Consider the following 19,072-nt stretch of genomic DNA (forward strand, 5'->3'; position numbering starts at 1 on the left):
TCTGATATTTAAAACCAGCCGAGGATGAACATGCGGAACGATCGCCACCTTGATTTACAGCCTCTGCTCTTGGACTACGCTTTAAAAACATTAACATTACACTCTGCCTGATGGACAGGCCTCGACTCTATTTTAATGGGGTACAGTCTGTCAAATAGAAACACCTGTTTCTGTTTCCCGTGATCACAGATGAGCAACAAAAACAACAGAAGTAAGGTTTGGGAACTGCTTGTCTTTTATTCCATCAGGATAATCATCTTTTGTTTTAAATTACTTTCTTCGATCAGAATAACAACAATGATTGGCGTACAAAAATAGAAAGAGAATTGCGAAGTGCCTCGATACCACATATACAACAGGAAAATATTTTACAGTAACAAAAATCAAGTGTTAGAAAACACACAAAGGATCTCACATAAAGCCACCAAAGTATTACACTCGACACTGGTCGACTGTCTCTCATCATCCTCTGACATTTCACAGGCCGTCTCTGACATTTCTCGCACCATCTGCACGTTGCAAAACTCGTAACATCTTCCCGAGGAGCTTTGTTTTGTAGAAAAAAAACAGTCTCCTGAACAATTTCCTCAGCCGCTCTCTATTTTTTTACTTTGAAAAGAGCAGATCTGCTTGTCTCGTCTCTTCTCGCCCTTTATATTTGTTTCTTCCTCTCTAAAAATACCCCCATCTTACAGTACTGATGCACTGCCTCGGCTTCGTGCACGCCTTACTTTTCCGTTTGACACTTAACCCGGAGGCTATTTCAAACTGTGAAAATACAAGAAAACCTAAACTGACAATCAACAACACACACTGGCAATGACTTAAAATTGATACCTAAGAAAATTTGAGGTAAAGTCTGAAGTTTCAATATTTGCCATGTTCAATAATTAAAACATGTACATATATTTATATTAGACACACATAAAGAAATAGATGAAACCCTCCATGGAGAAATGTGGCGTGGGTTCACTGCTTCACTTTTGTGAGTTTTTGTGCTACCATGGATCTGAAAAAAGGAAATGCTCAGTTTATTCTAGACTCGCCTAGTTAATTAGATTTTATTAAATAAAGTCTGCACATCGGTGACAGAGGTTGGATTACACAGGCTAGTTTTTACTAAATATCTGATAAACAGAAACGGTGCTCTGTTTTCTTAATTAAATGTTACTTTAGCTTAGAGCCCGACTGATACCGGATTTTTAAGACTGATACCAATATCGGGCGATTTAAATATCAGATATCCCGATGTATCGGCCAATATTTTTTTTCTTCTCAGACACAGAACTTTCTGAAAATTCGCAGATTTCCTTTCCTCCCAACTTTTCACATTTTTCCTGTGTAGTTATTTATTTACTTGTCTGCTGACTGCTCACATCAGCTGGTTGTGGAGTTTGATCCAGTGCCCTGCCTGGAGGGAAGCTGCAGACATAGTTTGCCCTCTGGTGGACAAACTGTGCAACAACACGAGTTCAACTTAAGAGTGTTTCTCTCGTTTCTTCCTTGCTTTTCAAATGTGTTTATCACAGATAAGTCTGCTAATATCAGCTGACAGTATTGGCAGGACTCTAGTTTAGCTTGTTGTGTAAGACTGGCTTTTTGGAAGGTATGCTACAAGTTGTGATTCGACATCAAAGATTAAATCGATTATTATTCTTATTATCACTTAAAAGTATGGACGGTTTTACTCGCTAAGGTATTCTTCAATCTTTAAATGAAATCACTTAACGAGTTGTCTTTCATAGTGTCCGCTGCCACTGAATGTGGAGCAGTGTTGGCAATAACACGAGGAACAGTTAAAACAGATGTAAGATCACCGCACAGAGTGAATTTGGAAAAGCTTCTTGTTTTGTAGGCCTAACAGAGAAGCAGATGAGAGAGCGCCACTGTACAGTTTGTTCTGTACTGAGAATTATGACGAGGGAGTGTTACATACTTCAATCTGATTGTTAAAAGTGAACTGTTTGAAAAAGACAGGGGGAAAAAAAGGGAATCACTGTTGAAGGTCCTGATCTCAGTTATACTGGAACTACAGATGATGTGGTCCTTTACCCACACTTTAATTCACTTTTTAAGCATTAAACTCTTTATTGCTAATTTATTTATTCATTTTTGTTTTGCAGCCCTTCAGCACCTCCTAGAGAGCAAACAAGGACCAGTCACCAAAACTGCATCGTTGACTGCACTCACCAGCGCGTTTGTTTTATATGAACAGCTGTCGTGGTCCGACACAGTTAAATATAATGCTACAGAGAGTTTTTACGGAGATCCCATGTCTCCTCATATATCCTCTCTAACTGTGTTGTTTTGATAAAAGCCTTAGCTCTCTCGATCAAACTGCACAAGCTTGAATTGAAAGTGTCCAATGATAAGCGAGTGCGCTGCCTCAGTGTGCAGTCTCACTCAAAATGCTCTTTGGTCCAAATTTTCATACGCAGTCCTGAAATTCCCCCGTGCTGTCCCAAAAGCCCTCGGAGAGAACTGTGATATATAGAAAACAAGTGCAATAAAGCCATTATTTAGAAAGCTTTACATTGTGTGTGACTGATATTTCAAAGGCTCGGCTGAAATCCAAAACACGAGTCATTCTTGATTTTTCTCTATATACATTCTGATCATTGCCATCACTGAGGTTGCAAAGGAACCCGAAGTAGTGCGAAGGCCACTTGTCAGCGTTGTAATTAAATAAGACATTAACCACCGAAGCGCAGCTTTGAGCTGCCAGAAACCCAGCGCCCTTCCTTTTAGAGACTGCAACAGTAGAAAATCTAAATATAATCAGGTTATTAAATGCCACTGCAGTTTCTTCCATGGCCAGTAAAGGTGAACAGAGCAGGGTTTTCATGGAGTCCAGATATTGCTTGAAGTATTTCCCTCTCAGTGTGGGCCTTTGTGAGTTTTTTTTGTCCTTGAAATAAAAAAAGAAGAAAAAAAGAGAAAAGAACCAGGACGATCACCAAATAGCTTTTGTTCCTGTGCAGGCTGATGCAGTCCAGACCCTACAGGTCCTCTGTGTAGATGATGCAGGGACTAGTATCCTCACTTGACTCCAGTTTCACTGTGGAGACATACCAACGGCGGGAGCCTGTGGCGTTGTAGTTGAGCGTGGTGCGGTAAGTGTTCTTGGCATGTTTTGGGTAGATTATGGTGGTGCTCTGGTAGCTGACGGGCCTCTGCCGGGGCTCCAGGTACACCTGGGTTTTGTAGCTCCTCCAGGTGCAGTTCCGCACCGCCACCACCGTCTCGCTGAAGGACGTAGCCGTGGGAACGGGGGTGCAAAACACCCGGTCGCGGTAGTGCTTGTCAGAGTCGTACTTGACCTCAGAGTTACACCTGAAAACGACAAAGTGGCTGTTAAGAAACTCACGTGAAGTGGATCAATAAAGAGATGAAAGAGGATGCAAAAACAGTGCCACATCTTTACATGCGCCCTTACTTGATTTCCTTCTCTGGTTTGGGGTTGACCTCGATGCTTTCTCCAAAGAACACGGGGTGCATGCGAGTCTTGGGGTCGGTTCCCGTGGAGTTCAGCAGCAGGTAGGGCAGCTGTGCAGAGAAAACACGGGTTACAATCTCACATATAAGCAAACAATACTCCCAGATAAGAAATCCCAAAAGAGCCAGTTCAAATCACTGGAGTCCCCACCCTGTTTCTTCTCAACCTCGCAACAACTCGCCTTTTTAAAGGTACAGGCCAGTACTACAACAATTAGACCAGAAAGACGACAACAACACTTTCACTCTCCAGCCTGTCTTTATCAACAGGAAAAGCTGTAAAACGTATTAAAATACATTTAAAAGTTCAAAAACGTAGCCCTCCTTTTCCTGCCCTTATGTTCCAACATCCCAGCTCTAAGGAGGTTAACACACCCACACCACTGCTGGTAGAGATGCAGCGTGTTACTCAATGTGCTTTTTAAAAAATGAGTTTAGATTACAAAAGGTTAGCTGCACTACCTCGCATGCATTAATTATGTTGATTGAAGACATTTTCTTTTAATCCATTAACAAATTTGTCCCCATATCCTCCTGAAGCTAAAGCTGACTTCTTACTGAAGTCAAAAACGCTCCAATCAATACCTGTACAGTTTATTGGCTATATGTTACTACACAGGGTTGTTCACGTTGTTATGACATGTGGATTACAACACTTCTCTTCCAAATATCACGCAATACAAATTTGAAGTATTGTTTTAAGCACACCCCCATTATTTGGTTTTGTTGTATAATTTGTCTGTTGAAGCTCTGATTGTGACTTGACCTCTGACCTACAAGACTGGCCCCCTCTGGAGCCTTCAGTGGACACAAAAGCTGGTACAGCAACAATGCAACGAACCCTTTTCTGTACACGTGCGATTAAAACTCTAACCCCGTCTGAATCAAACCACTCCACAACCGCAGCTCTGCTCCCTCTCACATTACACAGGAGAAGCTGTCACATGCTGCGGTTTGGACTGCACATGCCGCTACAGGGGACGAGCGAGAGAAGGCCAAGGGCGCTGCAGATCACCGCGAGAAGCTCGTCTTACCTACAGCCTACCATCATTGCCGCGCGGGGCTATCTGTACGACGGCGCCGCGCTTCAACAGCTGCCACGCAGCAGCGAACAAAAAGCCGAACTTCAGCCTGGTTCGTTTTTCTGCTCTGTGACCTGGAAACAGCGCGCGAGGGTCTGATTGTCTTTCCACCGCTGCTCCAGCGTGGAGAGCATTCCAGGTATTTCGCCACAGACGGAGCGCTCTGGCAATGTCTGCAAAGCAAACAGTTGTGAATGGTGGGGAGGCCTCCTCCAGGCGCCGTATCCCCAAGCATGTACACACAGCACAGCACCCCCCCCACCACCACCCCACTGGAAGCACATATCCACGTAAGAAGAAATAGTGTGCAACTGAGTAACCCACACAATGCCGAGCTATGGAGAGAAACGCCAACCCAAACACAGACTTCCAACTGTAGGCTGTTTGTTGCAGCAAAGTCTGTGTTTGTGTGGATGTTATCCAAATATCAATAGTATTGATACCAGTGCTGGTATTGGTATCGGACTGATACTAGCCCGGTAGGATCAATACTTTGTTTCTACCTTCTGAAGCCCAAATTCTACTTGGCTGCAGACACAGACACGGACAGCTGGAGAGCTGACAGCCGAGTAGTCTCCAAAAACATCCAGTTTCAAAATGCAAGTTGTCTAAACTAATTATTATGAAACGTAAATAACTGCATTGTCCTAAAATCATGACACACTGCTCTCCTTTACATAAGATACCTTTATAGATTTGAAGTATTGGTATTAGTATCGACACTGACCCTGTATTCACTTGCTATCTGATCGATACCAAAATTTGCTGAATTGCACAGCAGTAGAGGCATTAGAGGCAGAGCCAGGCTCATCAGTGTCCCACAGCAAGCCAAATGTAAGAAAAAGTCATCTGTCTCCTTCCTGTCCTTCCTGTCTAATCCACCAGCAGCTGGAGCCACCTCCTTGAACTGGACACGTCCACAGCCTCTGAAATACACGCGATTACACGACCACGCATGTGCTTTTCATGCATCCTGTCGCTCCTGTAAATCTCTTCACACATAAAAAGATGCAGATATAGGAATAATTATCCTGCATCTGCATGAATTTGAACCACGTTTGAAAACGGACGAAGCTGGCTGAGCATTTATCTGTGTTTAATTTGAGAAGTGAGAGGTCATCAAACACTTATGCAATGGCCTGAGGTCGCTTTAGCGAGCCCCCCCTGCACCTCCGAAATAGAACCAGAGGATTATTCTTAGGTAGCATACAAAAACAACACAGAAATAGATTTGGAAGGAGTAAAAAGACAACAAACAAACAAAATTCGGCGCATAGTTACACCTCCTTTCATCCTGCCAGCAGATTTATACTCAGTAAACTTGGGGAAACTGTTTTTTAGATAGAAATATTTGACTCTTTTAATTCAAACAGGCCCACAGACAGAAGCGGGAGCAGCTCCTTTCTTTAAAAAAAGAAAAAGAAGAGGAAAAACCACAAAGCGGAGGAGTCACTCTAATCCAAACCTCCAGAGGACTAGATGATCGGTTTTTTTTTTGCTTCACGTCCCAGCACACACCAGTTTCGTGCACCTCCCAGGATGCAGCGCTGCATTTCTGAGGCCTCTTTTGAAACACTTTAAAAGCCACCTCAGCCTGTGCAGACATGTTCTTAAGACTTTTGGAACTGGGAGTGACCTGGAAATGATTTTCAATCAAATCAGCCTCGTCATGCGATTCACTGCAGGACGTGCCAATGAAAAGCGTTTGCCTTGAAAGAAGAGACAATGTCTCATGTTATGTTGCTTACCCAGCAAAAAAACAAAACAAAAAACAAAGTATTGCCTTAAACTGCAATGTCTGACTCATTTTGCACATTTGTTTATCATATAGGCAGGAAGCTATTTAGGATTTTCAGATAAGACAAGAAACAGCAAAGATCAAAAAGGCTATATAAAGACAGAGTTTTTATTACTTCCACATTTAAACTCATTGTGAACAGTATTTAATGCAGAAAAATGCTGGCTTCCAGATGTCCAGATGTTTTTTTTTAGACTTCAGTGATCTTTTTGGTGATTTTTGAGGTTCTTGGATACCCTGCAACTTCATTTTGATGCTTCTAATTCTATTCTTTTTAAGGAGCTGGGCTTGTGAGTGTTCAGAGATTGAGCAGGACTAGCAAGATATGGACAAAAATATTAATATTAAGCAAGAGATCAAAGTCAGAGTAAAATAGCCAAATAAATGAGTGTTTGAAATGGACAGTTTTGCACCTGTAGGGGACTGTCTGTACATATTTGTGCTACTGACTTTTCTAAATCCCCCACCCCCCATGAGAATGCAACATGACAGACTGTGAAGGCTAATACTGCACATAGCTTTAGGATAACAAGCAAAACAGGTTGAAGTACCGCCCTAAAAATCAACTAATTTGAACCAGCAGGTTTCAAAAAGAAGGCACTGACCTGCTGCTGATGGTTAATTTACAGGATTAAAAGTCTGGTTTTCTGTCTACAAGTTCACAGTCGCGATCCTGTAGCAACAGCAGACTCTGAGTAAAAGCCTGATCCAAGGTTTTTCATATGCAAATCCTCAAATACCATTATTATTTTGATCACATTTGACCATTTACTGATTTGCTCAGCCTGCCACCTTCATTAATGCTGATGAAGTAACAGTGTTAATAAGTGTCATCGTTCTGAGGGAATTCTGGAAAGGACCCCTGGGAGTCCCTGGGCCCTAATTTCGTAACAGGGTTAGACTCAGGGCCCAGCTGTTGCACGAGGCTGAAAAAATAAAAACGTTTTACTGTATTGTGGAGGGCCCAGTAGCAAGAGTGCAAATTCATAAGTTTGCAACTGAATTCCAGAAACACACACACGCACTCATAGAGAAAGCGAGAGAGCGCTTCCAGATGTTGTGTGAGGGGGACTGATGTGAAATCTGTTCCTGGCCAAAAGCTAAAATGACTTTCAGGTTTTCAGTTTCTCTTCCTTCAGCGTCATTACTGAAGATGAACTCCTTTGTCCTTTAATTCATTGTGTCACTGAAGCATCTGAGTGCAAAATTGGGCACAAAGAGCAGGAATAAGTGTCTCCGCTCGCACGGCGGTATTAAAACAATAAAGTGCAACAGTTTGTTTCTTACCAGTTTCCCTTCTCTGCTTTCCTTCTTATAATATCCATGATGGCTTTCGACGGGCGTCGTGCAGCTGCCCGAGCGCGACTCGATCAGAGCCGGAGAAAGCGAGCAGAAGGGCGGACTTGGACTGGGGGGCAAACCCGAATCTGGACTGTCGAGCAGACCTTCCCGGTTCTTTCCTTTGAGGCTGTCATCCATCGCTTGTAAATGTAGGTGCCCCACCATTTCTGGGACGGCTCAGTTATTTAAAAAAAAAGGAAGCCCAGTCGCACTCACAATACTTTTTTCTTTCCTTGAAGCGCTCCTGAGTCGAGCAGAAACAATCCTGTGCGAACTCTCTCAAGAAGACTTCTGCAAGTGAGGAAAAGAAAAAAAAAAATCAGGGAATGACATTTAACCACTGGCCACAGGCTTTGGACAAAACCCTCAGATTGATATCAGCTCAGCTTCAAACTTTACTGTACCTGCTCGGTGTCAAGTATCCACTTTAATCCGGAAAGATATTCCAAATATGTGCGAAGAAGTCCGAAACAAACACACGGTAGCCACGGACTCAGCTCCAACGTGAAATATTATGTGATTTATAATAAAAAAAAAAACCCAACCAAATAAACAAAAAAACAACAACAACTATGTAGTAAAACTCGCGCAAAAAAACAAAGAGTCGACAGCGCGTCTGGCACCGAGCTGCATGAGAGCTCCTCTGCTCTGACCGTGTGTTCCAGTATGTGTGCGCCCTGTGTGTGCGCGCTCTTCACTGGAGATCTCCCTCTTAATGATCCTGCCAGGCTTTTTTCGCCCCCCCCCTCGTACCTGGATCTAGTCCAGCCCTCATGATCTGGATCACTTCCATGTACAACCGACAGGGGCGAGCACATCCTCCCTGCTCCTCCCGTACACTTTGGCTGGTGTGTTTTGCGAACCTGCTGACGCGCATTTAAGCAAATTATCTAATTTCCTGACTGCTGCAGTCGCCGATCTGCTTAGATATATTATAATTAGTAGGTAGGGACAAGTAATTAATCATCCGCTAGTAACGAGAACAGATGCTGTGATGGAGTCGTTTTATAATGTTGGCGAAGAAGAAAAAATTAAAAACAAATAAGTATAATAAGCAAATTGTTCTGGCACTTGTTCAGCATTTGCACTTGGTTATAACTAATAATTAATTGTAAGTTAATGATATACGACTTCAGCAAAGCAACCCTTTTATTAATTATTAGCACCGTTTGTGACAATTCATGTAGTAGTCACAAAATGCGATTTTGTGCGTCTATGAGGATGCATGGATATTCAGCAGGACTGTTTCGGTTGGAAGCATGTTTGTATTTTTTGGAGACCTCACCCAAATAGTTTTGTTGCCTCACCCTAACCAAAGAGAGAGTGAAAAAAATGTAAGCATAAGAATAAAATGGAAGAATTTCTGACAGTAAATTCTTTCCCATTCATTTCCCCACGAGGCCTCGCTTCCTGTCTCTGGGCATTCATGTCATGAAAAAAGTTCAAAAGTGTCATTAAAAACGAATAAATATATAAAATTTCAACACTATTTTAGATCATTTTTTTGGAGATTAAGTTGTATTTGGATAATATGTACTTGGGAATTGGTCATTTACAATTAATACATGCTACTCATATTTTGCAAATCAATAAACCACTCATTGATTTATGACTGAAGTTAAATAAAAATGCGTTTAGAAATTCTCCTTCATCATCTGCACCATTGCCAGCTTATTTTGTCACAGGCCTCTGCAGGGCCCAGTAGCCATTCATACATAAAGAGTAACTGGTGTAAGTCCTGTCTGTGCACTGAGCAGTCAGCACTGTAGTTTAGTTTGCTGTTAGCAATGTTAGTATACTGGGTGTTATCCATTTTTTGTGTTACTGCTGTGATTCATCAGGTTGAAACTTGTATTGCTGACATTTTCTTGCAATTTCACCAACATGAAAAGATATTTTTCCAAGTGTATTTTAGATAACTTCAAAAGTCTTTTTTTTTTCACTCCAACCCTTTTCAAACACACAATGCCGGTATTGTTACAATATTTTTCCCCATAATCTTGTTTTTCACTGTGAAACTTTCTAAATACTTTCATGCTAAAGCTTTATAAACTTTTTAAACCAACCACAACGCCGACTTTTAGCCTTTGAGACTTGCATGTAATGTTTAGTATCCTTTATAGCTTTAGAAAAGAAAGACCTCTCTGAATTTTAAGTCCCAGTTAGGTTGAAGATGAATAAAACCCTCTTCATGTGAAACACATCAGTGCAATCTTAAAGACAACCTTGGAGAGAGGAATGGTGGTGGGGTCAGAATGTGGGAAATTTTTTTGCAACTCTTTGGAACCTTACTAATAACTGAGGACCATTTAAAAGCCACACTCTACCCGAGTATTGTTGCTGACCATGTCTATCTCTTTATGAGGATAGTGTACCCATCTTCTGATACCTACTTACTGCAGAATGACAGTCCATGTCACAAAACTCAGATCCTCTCAAACGGGCTTCTTGAACATAAAAATGAGCTCCCTGTACTCAAACGGCCAATAGAGCACCTTTGAGACGAGGTGGAATACGAGAGTTGTGTTGTGGGTGTGCAGCTGACAAATCTGCATCAACTGTGAGACTCTACCATATCACTATGGACCAAAATCTCTGAGGTATGTTTCCAGCACTTTACTACATCTATGCCATGAAGAATTTCAAGCGATGTATCTAACAAAGTATTTTGTGGATGTAGACATGTGTAGGCATGCATTTGCAAAAAGGAAGAAGAAAGAAGTTGGACAGCTAAACAAAATAGAGTTATCTACCATCGTTTTTGACACAATCTGTTTTGAAAACATGCTCTGATAAGACCTGAAACCTCCAAATATGGAAAGCTTTTCACACAAAGCTATTCAAAAGTTCCCCAGATATATTCAAAGATAATCCTGTCCCGTCAAGAAGCATCCTTGTGCCAGTCGTGTTTAGTTAAGTGAAGAAATGCTCAGTCAGCTGCTTTGTTTAAGCAGTTTGCTTTTGTTTGGAAAGCATTTAGTGAGGAAAAGAGTGATTCATTATTTTTCAGGAGATCTGTGTGTCTGCGTGTCTGTAGCTATCCTTCCTGGTATATTTCAGGACTGGGTGGAGACGGGTGGTAACTCTCCATCCAGCAGCAACCAAATGAGTTGCTCTCACACACACACACAGACACAAACAAAGCAGACCTGAGTGAACAGGCAGCAGTCACTGTGTCAGACAGAGGAGACTGAATTGAATCCTTGTTGATCATTCCCTCGAATAACGTCTGCACTCTCTGTTCATACTCTTACAAACAGCAGCTCTGCCAAAAGGGAAATCAGAGCATAAATAACAGCCAGTGCAGAACTGCACAGACTCTTAAGTGGCTGATTGTATCTTTGATGGTCCAGCAGCTCTTCATGGTGATTACCACAGATTTCCAGGAAATCATGCATGATGGGTTTTTTTTCCCTCCTTGTTTTTTCAGTTCTCATAAAAACTGAGATAACTCTGTGTTTGCCTTTGTTGTCTGGAAGATATATTTAATGGCATGCCTGTTAAGCCTGCACAGCTGTAATCTTGTTTGCTGAGAACTGTTTTCCCTCCTCCATGTATTCTGTTTGGAAGCCGCAGCAGGAAACCGTGGAGAGAGGTTTTTACTAGCATTCCCCGCATCAGGTGTGTTTTTGTATCATCGTGTCCATCCTTAAGAGCCCAGTGATGCTGATCCTCAGACATTCCAAGGATTAGTGTGGAGATCTGGTACAGATTAGCCGTAAAACACTGGGACCCAGATGATGAGCACTTTCGTGGGTGCAGGCATGTCTGTGAGCATGCCGAAAGGAGTTGCTCAATTGCAACCTCAGCGAAGGATAACCCAGAGAGCTGTGAAAATAACAGGAGTGAGCATGGTGGAATTTTATCTTGGTATTTTACACATGGGTCGGTTTCTCCATGCTGCACGTGGACGCATTGATAGATCAGTTCAAACCCGCAATCAGCCTATCTAATTTTAGTCTGCAAGTGAATATCTGAAGCTGTCTTACATATAGAAATGTGGAATCGAATAGTTTCATGAGAACTGGGTTCTCAGGTTGAGGTATGGACTTTGGGTCAATGCTGTAGATTTGCTGCAGTGCCGGTTGCATGACAGTCTTGGCAAATCTTTAGCTGTCAGACAGATGACCTTATCTTTGATTATAATACTTTTGTATTCAGAGGAATTCATTGTAAAGTCAATGACTACAAGGTGTCCAGGTTCTGTGGCTGCAAACAAGCCCAAATCATCATCCCTTCACCACCGTGCTTGACAGTTGATATAAAGTGTTTATGCTAATTTGCTGTGCGTGGCATAGCAAGGTGTTTATGGTCAGACAGAAGTCTTGTGGTTTGTTCAAATTCAAGTTTGTAAGTCGTTGCAAAGGCATAAACTGTGAGATAATAATAGTATAACTAAATAGCAAGTTATTTGGATGAACTGATTGCAAAGTTATTAAACATCCTCTTCAGAAACATATTGATTAGGTTCTTATAGACTTTTATGACTATTACATTAATGTTGTTTTGTGTATCTATGTTACAAATAAATCTGAGACAGTTTGACACAGTTTAGCTTCATTTCTAACACGCAAACACAACATCAGAGCTCATTTCCCCGGCATATTTCAGTGCCCATTGTTTGGTTTTACAGGTTTTACAAAGAGGAAGTTAGTTCAGCTGACAAGAAGGAGGTTACTTTATGACCAAACTGAATGTATTTTCCATGTCCTTCATCACATGTTCAGGGAGATGATTAACTCCATTATTATGTTTGGGACGGCAATTTGCATACCTGTTTTATCCTTTCAATTTATTCAGTAAATGTTATTTAACAGGCACCTTTACCATTTTGACCCAATTCTGTTGGAGCTGATTGAAGAGTTCTGCAATCAATATTCTTCCTGAGTTTCTGAGTGCTTGGAGATCCCAGGAGGCGTTGAGACAGACACAGTGGGGGAGGAAAGTCAAGCTGTCGGTTGATGATTCATTTTTTTAAGTACTCCATCATCCTTCCCCCTCACAGGGCAATCATTCCTCACATCCTGCCACACACACACACACACACACATGGGAGAACACAAACATGTTTGCATAGAGTCAGAGGCTCGCTCTCTTACACATTCCTGATCTGCAGAAATCTCTGGCATTCTCTCCCCAGTCACACAACCCTGCCAAGCCAGCTGTACGAACTGCACCAGAGTAACAGCAGGACGAGGAGGGGGGTTGGTGCAGGTGTGTCTGTGCGAGTTTGTTTGCATGCAACAACAGAGCAACAGGCATTTAGCCCCCGTGACCAATTTTTCACGTTTTCACTGTGACACCTTTGAGACGCATATTGTCTCGAATGTGTGCAGCTCACTGTTCGTGACGGGGTGTGTGCCTGCTTCGGCGCAGCCCTCAGTGTAAACAAGGCACAGAGGGGCAGTTCCCAGCAGGACGAATATTTTGAGCTGACGGGGACGTCAGAGTTGTTTCCACACACAGACTCAGCTGTGAATCTTCTCCATGTTGCAGATAGGTGACCATTTCTCCAGTTTGCCTTTCACACAGTATAGACGTAAACGGCGGCTGCTCGTTCAGCAGACTCATGTGGCCCCGCTGCACCTCTCCTCTGATAGCCTTACCCCTGCCCGTTTGAAAAGAAACAGTTTTTGACATGATGATTGATGAGCCTGGCTGACTTTCAGTGTGCCATCCAAACCACAGAGTTCAATGTGAAATGCACTTCTCAGGAGCCTGGCTGCATCTGGTTTTATTAATGTACAGAGACTTCCTCTATCTCCACTAAATCTCTTCTCCTTCCATTCTTTCTAAACTCTTTTTCTATATAGATGGTCTGAAATTGGAATATTTCTTTACTAGGGGTCAACTCAAAGATACCTCATAAAGCTACAGAAAAATGTAAACAAGAGGTTCAAATCTGGAGCGTCAGTCTAGCTCTGTGTGGATTTTCCCCTCACAATTTCATGTTGACTTGATGTAACAGGGTGGCCCTTAGCGGCTGGAAACACAGTGAGATGGACCAAGGCAAATGTAGTGGAACAGAAAGCATTTATTTGCCATACAGCTCTCCTTACAAACAATCCACTCATCAAGCTTCTTCACAGCACAATCAACCTTCTCTAATGACAACCAGCAGCCTTAAATATGTTCAGCTGTCACACACTAAACTATTATTCCACTCTCAGGTAAATTCTTAAATGCCAGCCTTCCACCACAGTATACAATATACCAATTTGAATAAATAAATACATTTCACATTTTTATATTAATAAATATTTCACACTTTAATTTTGCACCAAACCCAATTTTATAAAAACCCAAGCACAAAAAGATTCACCACACTCTCTTAACCCATGGTCTCTCCTGGAACCTTTAAATGGTGTCTGGACCCCCAGGGAACATGTCTAAAGTAAAAGCATTTAGTGTAAAATTCCTGTCAACTCTAAAAGGAGGAAACAAAAGTTCAACACAATGGCTCAATACGTAGAAGCAAGCTATCAGTTCCGCAGTTATGAGTCACTGTATTAACAGCTAGAGCAGAGGTGGGGAACTCCAGGCCTCAAAGTCCGGTGTCCTCCAGGTTTTAGAGCTCACCCTGGGTCAACACACCTGGATCAAATGATTAGCTCATTACCAGGTCTCTGGAGAAATTCAAGACATATTGAGGAGGTAATTTAGCCATTTAAATTAGCCATGTTAGAGCAAGGACACATCTAAAACCTGGAGGACACTGGCCCTTGAGCCCTGGAGTTGCCTACCCCTGAGCTAAAGCATGGGTGTCAAACACAAGGCCAGTGGGGCCAGAATTGGCCTGGCAAAAACTTCAGTTCAGCCCACTGGGTGGCTTTGGTAAATGTAAAGACCTACATACATTTTGGACTTTTTACTGTATGCTTTATAGGTTTTACCATTTTCCCTATTGATAATGACCTCCCCCATGGTCAATCATACGACACCAGAGTAGTTACTATAAAAATGCTTGTAGTTTTTTTGTGAGCTAACAAAAGCTTTCTTGTGTATAATTCCAGGACAGTGTGGCCAATCAGCTCCTTTTTCTTACTATTGAAGCACAAAGAATCGTGCTGACAGATGTCTCATGTACTACAGACTTACTGTTGAAATTGCACTTCTCCTTATATTCAGATATCTGTGGTATTCGGGTTGTAATTAAATTTCACATTGAGAGAGAGGGCGGATTCATGAGTCCAACCCATTTCACATCCCCACATCAAAGTGAGCTGTAAGGCCCACAATGCAAAATGTGTATGACATCCTCGATCTAAAGGATGCTTTCATCAATCTGCTGCCGGTACAAATGATGAATGTACGCAGGACCCTAAATCATACCCTGATGTATTGTATCGATCTATCCATATATACATATATTGCCTTGAGCTCTGTCCATTGGAGAGTCTTGTTTTTAGAGGAAGCTACATAAATATGTCTTGACTTGATCTTGGACTGAGCTGATTAGTGTTTGTGTTGCTCTGTGCAGTCTTGCACATTCTGCTACCCCCTTACTTGGACTTCCCCGGCGCTCCACAGCTGTTGGCCTTGCATGTTAGCAGCTCATCCACTCTCAGCTGTAATCAGTGATTCACCTGCACTCTTCTTCCTCTGACATCTTTGCTTTGTGTGAACAGTAAGTAGGTAAACACACGAGCTGACTTTTGTTTAACGTGTCAGTTACAGCGGCTAACTGTGTTTATCGATATACTCCATGATGCAGACTTAGAGCATTGTCTTTTATCAGCACACATGCGGATCTATGTTCTGCTGAGGTAATTGCATAGTGACAATTTAAACACGTGTAACGTCATAAAAAATTGACATTGTGCGCAGACAGTCGATAGTCAGTCTCTGGCTTATAGATATGACATGCACATGGTCCACGTGAGTCACAAAACTCTGTAAGACAAATAGCAGGGAGCAGGAGTGTCAGTGATATCCACCCTCAGAAAAAAGAAATGCGAACAGAGATACAATCTGAGCTTTGTGACACTCTATTGATTTTCAGTGGCATTTATTGACCGAACAAGGTGTGCAGTGGTCACAGGGAGAGCTGGGCTCAGCGGGGGAGCAAACACAGCCAAGTGAGTGAGCCAAAGAAGACAAGAAAAGGTCACGGCATGTGTAAAGGACAGAGCGATAACAGCTGTTTATGTTTCCTGTCCCATTCATCTCCATTCATCTCTACACCCGGCCCTGCGCTCTGTGCTCTGGAGGCATAAACAAGCCCCGCTCCCGGGCCGTGACAGGAGCCTTGCCTATTTGCTCAACATGTTTGCACAGGGCTGCGGTTTGGGTTCGAGCGTAAGCTGTGCATAAGTAACGAATCAAACGCAACAATTTGAGACTGATGTCAACGACAAGCAGCTCACCACAGTAACATGATATTTATTACCACACAATTAGAACAAAGCAATTTAGCCCAGGTTGTAGGAAGAAGAAACAATCTGGGACTTCCTCTTCAGTGACGCAGGGATTTATTCTCTACAGTTCATTTTCTCCAGAGAGCTTCGTTTCCTCTGCTGCCTTGGGGGATAGTTTAAACTCTCATCTCAGAGTGATTTGTGCTCCAGTCACTTCTCATGACTCGTCTCCTGCAGGCTGACAGCCCCTATGCCATCAGAGCATGGCTGCGCTTCCCATGGTGCTTTGTGTTTGCCTTCTAGCCTGCAGGAGTGAAATGACAAGCGAGGACCACCCATGTGTGCTTTTGCCTTACTGTTCCCCAGTTTGAGTTTGTGCGTGCGCGCATGTGTCTTTGAAACCATAATCCCTCGTTTATGTTTGCATGCTTGCACCCTGGGCAGCATCATGACCCTTTATTTTGAAAGGCTGACATGAAGACTTAAAGAGATCACACCGTAATAACTGATAATTGACTCTTTTCTTTTTCATTACATAAAGCAAACACTTATTTGACAGGTGGTGTAAATACGCTGTTGTTCTGGGAAAGTTAGAGCCAATCGTTTTTGGCTTCATCGGTTTACTTTTAATCTTCTCAAAATGCTCGCTTAAATGATGCGGCACTGCTCGAGTTTAACAATAACCTGTTTGTAAGTGACAGTTAAATGTTCCCTTTTTTGAACACGTGGCTTGGAGGGGACAGCATGATTTGACAGACCCTTGCCAGATTTTTCCTACTTAACACTGTGTGCTGCATTGTAATGTATAATATTTCTCATTGCCTCCGTCAAATGCAATCAGCATTACCATTACTCTTTCTCTCCTTTTCTCACTGAGCCTTAAGGAGGGCCAGAACCGAGCACCAGTAACAGGACTTCCCTGTAAAGTTCGGGCAGAGAGTTATTCATGAGCTGCCCATTCTCCAGAGGTCAGAGGACCTGCTGTGCAGAACGGTTTGCTGCTCTCTGGTGACAAAAAAAACACACATCTTGACTTGGCTTCATTGTTGGGGTACAAACTGTTCTCCATGTGTATCTGTCTGCTGAATGACTCACATGGGTTTCTAGCTTCAAGCATCCTGGAAAGAGGGTAAAGAAATCTCATTTAAAGTGGCATGCTTTTCACATGCTGTGGAGCTCAGTTATTATAAAGGATTATTAAGTATCCATTCATCTATCTAGGCAGGGTACACCTTTGACAGGTGGCAGTCTGTGACTGAACTCACACATAGAGAAAGACAGCAATTCATACTCACATTCACATATAGTCAATTTAGACTCACCTGTTAGCATAATGCATAACTCTCACAGACAGAGTGAACACACAGAAGGACTGGGTGAGGAATGATTATGCTTTAAAAAGCTGGGCATGGAGGTGTCCCCTGAGACCTGCAGGCTGGGCAGCGAAGCCGGCGTCTAAAAAGTATCCAATGAACGGGCCACAGCACATGGGAGAGGTCATGCGTGATTCTGACAGCTTTATTTTGATCTACTGCTCACAAAGAGAGGACTCTGACTGGGAATCCAATAATAGGAGAGAACTTCATAAAGCGCTCTATGAAGGAATAGTAGAGCATTGCAAGGATGTTGTTTAAAGAGTTTTCTCAGGATACACTCCCATTGCTGGCATTTCCTGAGTCTTCTCTGTGTTGGTGTTGAATTTTAGTTGTTTTTCAAAGTTTGGCCCCAAATACTTTTACTCATTTACCAGTTCTACCTGTTCCCCTTGGATGGTGTTTATGATTATATCAGCCACTTGCCTCTTTTTAAAAAAACAAAAACAAAAAAACAACAACATCAAGACCATCTCTTTGTTCACATTAAGGAATTTGGCCCTACAATAAATAGAATAAAAAGAAAGGGTGAGAGAACACAAGTCTGTGGGGAACAAGCTGAGTTGTTGGTTACATAGATGAAACAGAATGAAGACTTTCTGGGGAAGAATATGTGGCTACATGTGTTAAATGAAAAAAAGACAGATCTGCAAACAGGAGCCTGGCTGTTGTGTTAGAGGTTTCCAGGGACTTGTGAATGGTGTCCATCCACAAGAATCTTCAGCCCCTCTGCCTGCTCGATATGCAAAGTTTAGTGGGTCCAGCTGTGAATCTTCTTCCTTGGTGATGTGATTTTTAATACGCTTCTCCATAGCCTTCATCCAGCCTGAGCTCATTCAGGACCCAGTCCTGGTAAGGTGTAGCTGACAAAGCTGGTGAGGCTTATAAGACTTGGACAGGTAGAACATTCATCTGGACTTTGGACCACATTAATACTGGGCAGGTAAACTGGCACTAAAATGGATATGAAGATGAAAAACGGGAAATAAGCGATGACGGTGTACTGAACACAAATCTAAACACAAGGTTAAGTGGTAATTTAGGACTGGAAGCAACGGGCATAAACATTCAGTGAATAGCAGAGGTAACTCAGAGAGCTTGTCAAAGTAATGACAACTTTTCAGTAAGAAAAGCACAAAAAAAAAAATCCAAATAGGCTTTTTAGATGAAAATTTTAGTCAGAATTAAGAAAGCTCCTACCATCATACTGGTGACCAGTGTTGGGTAAGTTACTTTAAAATAGTAACTTAGTTACATTACTAGTTACTTCTCTCAAAAGTAACTCAGTTACTTCAAGTTACTCGTTACTTTCAAAGTAACTAGTTACTAGGGAAAGTAACTTTGGTTTTACTCAGAATTCTCTTGTTAATGTGTTGCTTCCATAACTTTGCCAGTCTTCTAGCTTGCTTACTTGCCACAAGTGCACTGTGCCACCTACCAATAGAAAGGAAAAGATAATGTGCATATTTCCACGAGAGAAATCCCACGCCTGGACCGTCATTGACTGCTGCCATGATTCTAGCCTACGTCACAGAGTCATGTGCGCCTTTTACATCCAACACAAAAACTGCAGTCGTGGTGCTTTCGATTGTACTCAGAACTCAGAAATTCTGCCTTCTGAATAGG

General features: G+C 42.3%; 1 protein-coding gene across 1 annotated transcript; it reads right to left on the reverse strand.

Annotated features, from left to right (window-relative positions):
• Positions 1 to 212: 212 nt before the first annotated feature.
• Positions 213 to 8,419, reverse strand: rflna (refilin A). The gene is made up of 4 exons (XM_005926968.3): positions 8,121 to 8,419; positions 7,663 to 8,007; positions 3,437 to 3,546; positions 213 to 3,333 (listed from the first exon to the last, which is right to left on the reverse strand). Exons 2-4 carry the CDS (start codon positions 7,879 to 7,881, stop codon positions 3,000 to 3,002), a joined length of 663 nt encoding a protein of 220 aa, XP_005927030.1. The 5' UTR covers positions 7,882 to 8,007; positions 8,121 to 8,419; the 3' UTR covers positions 213 to 2,999.
• Between the last annotated feature and the right edge of the window lie 10,653 nt (positions 8,420 to 19,072).

The sequence above is a fragment of the Haplochromis burtoni genome, unplaced genomic scaffold, assembly GCF_018398535.1.
Source record: "Haplochromis burtoni strain Fernald_Lab_line unplaced genomic scaffold, NCSU_Asbu1 Contig_95, whole genome shotgun sequence".
NCBI classification, from domain to species: domain Eukaryota; kingdom Metazoa; phylum Chordata; class Actinopteri; order Cichliformes; family Cichlidae; genus Haplochromis; species Haplochromis burtoni.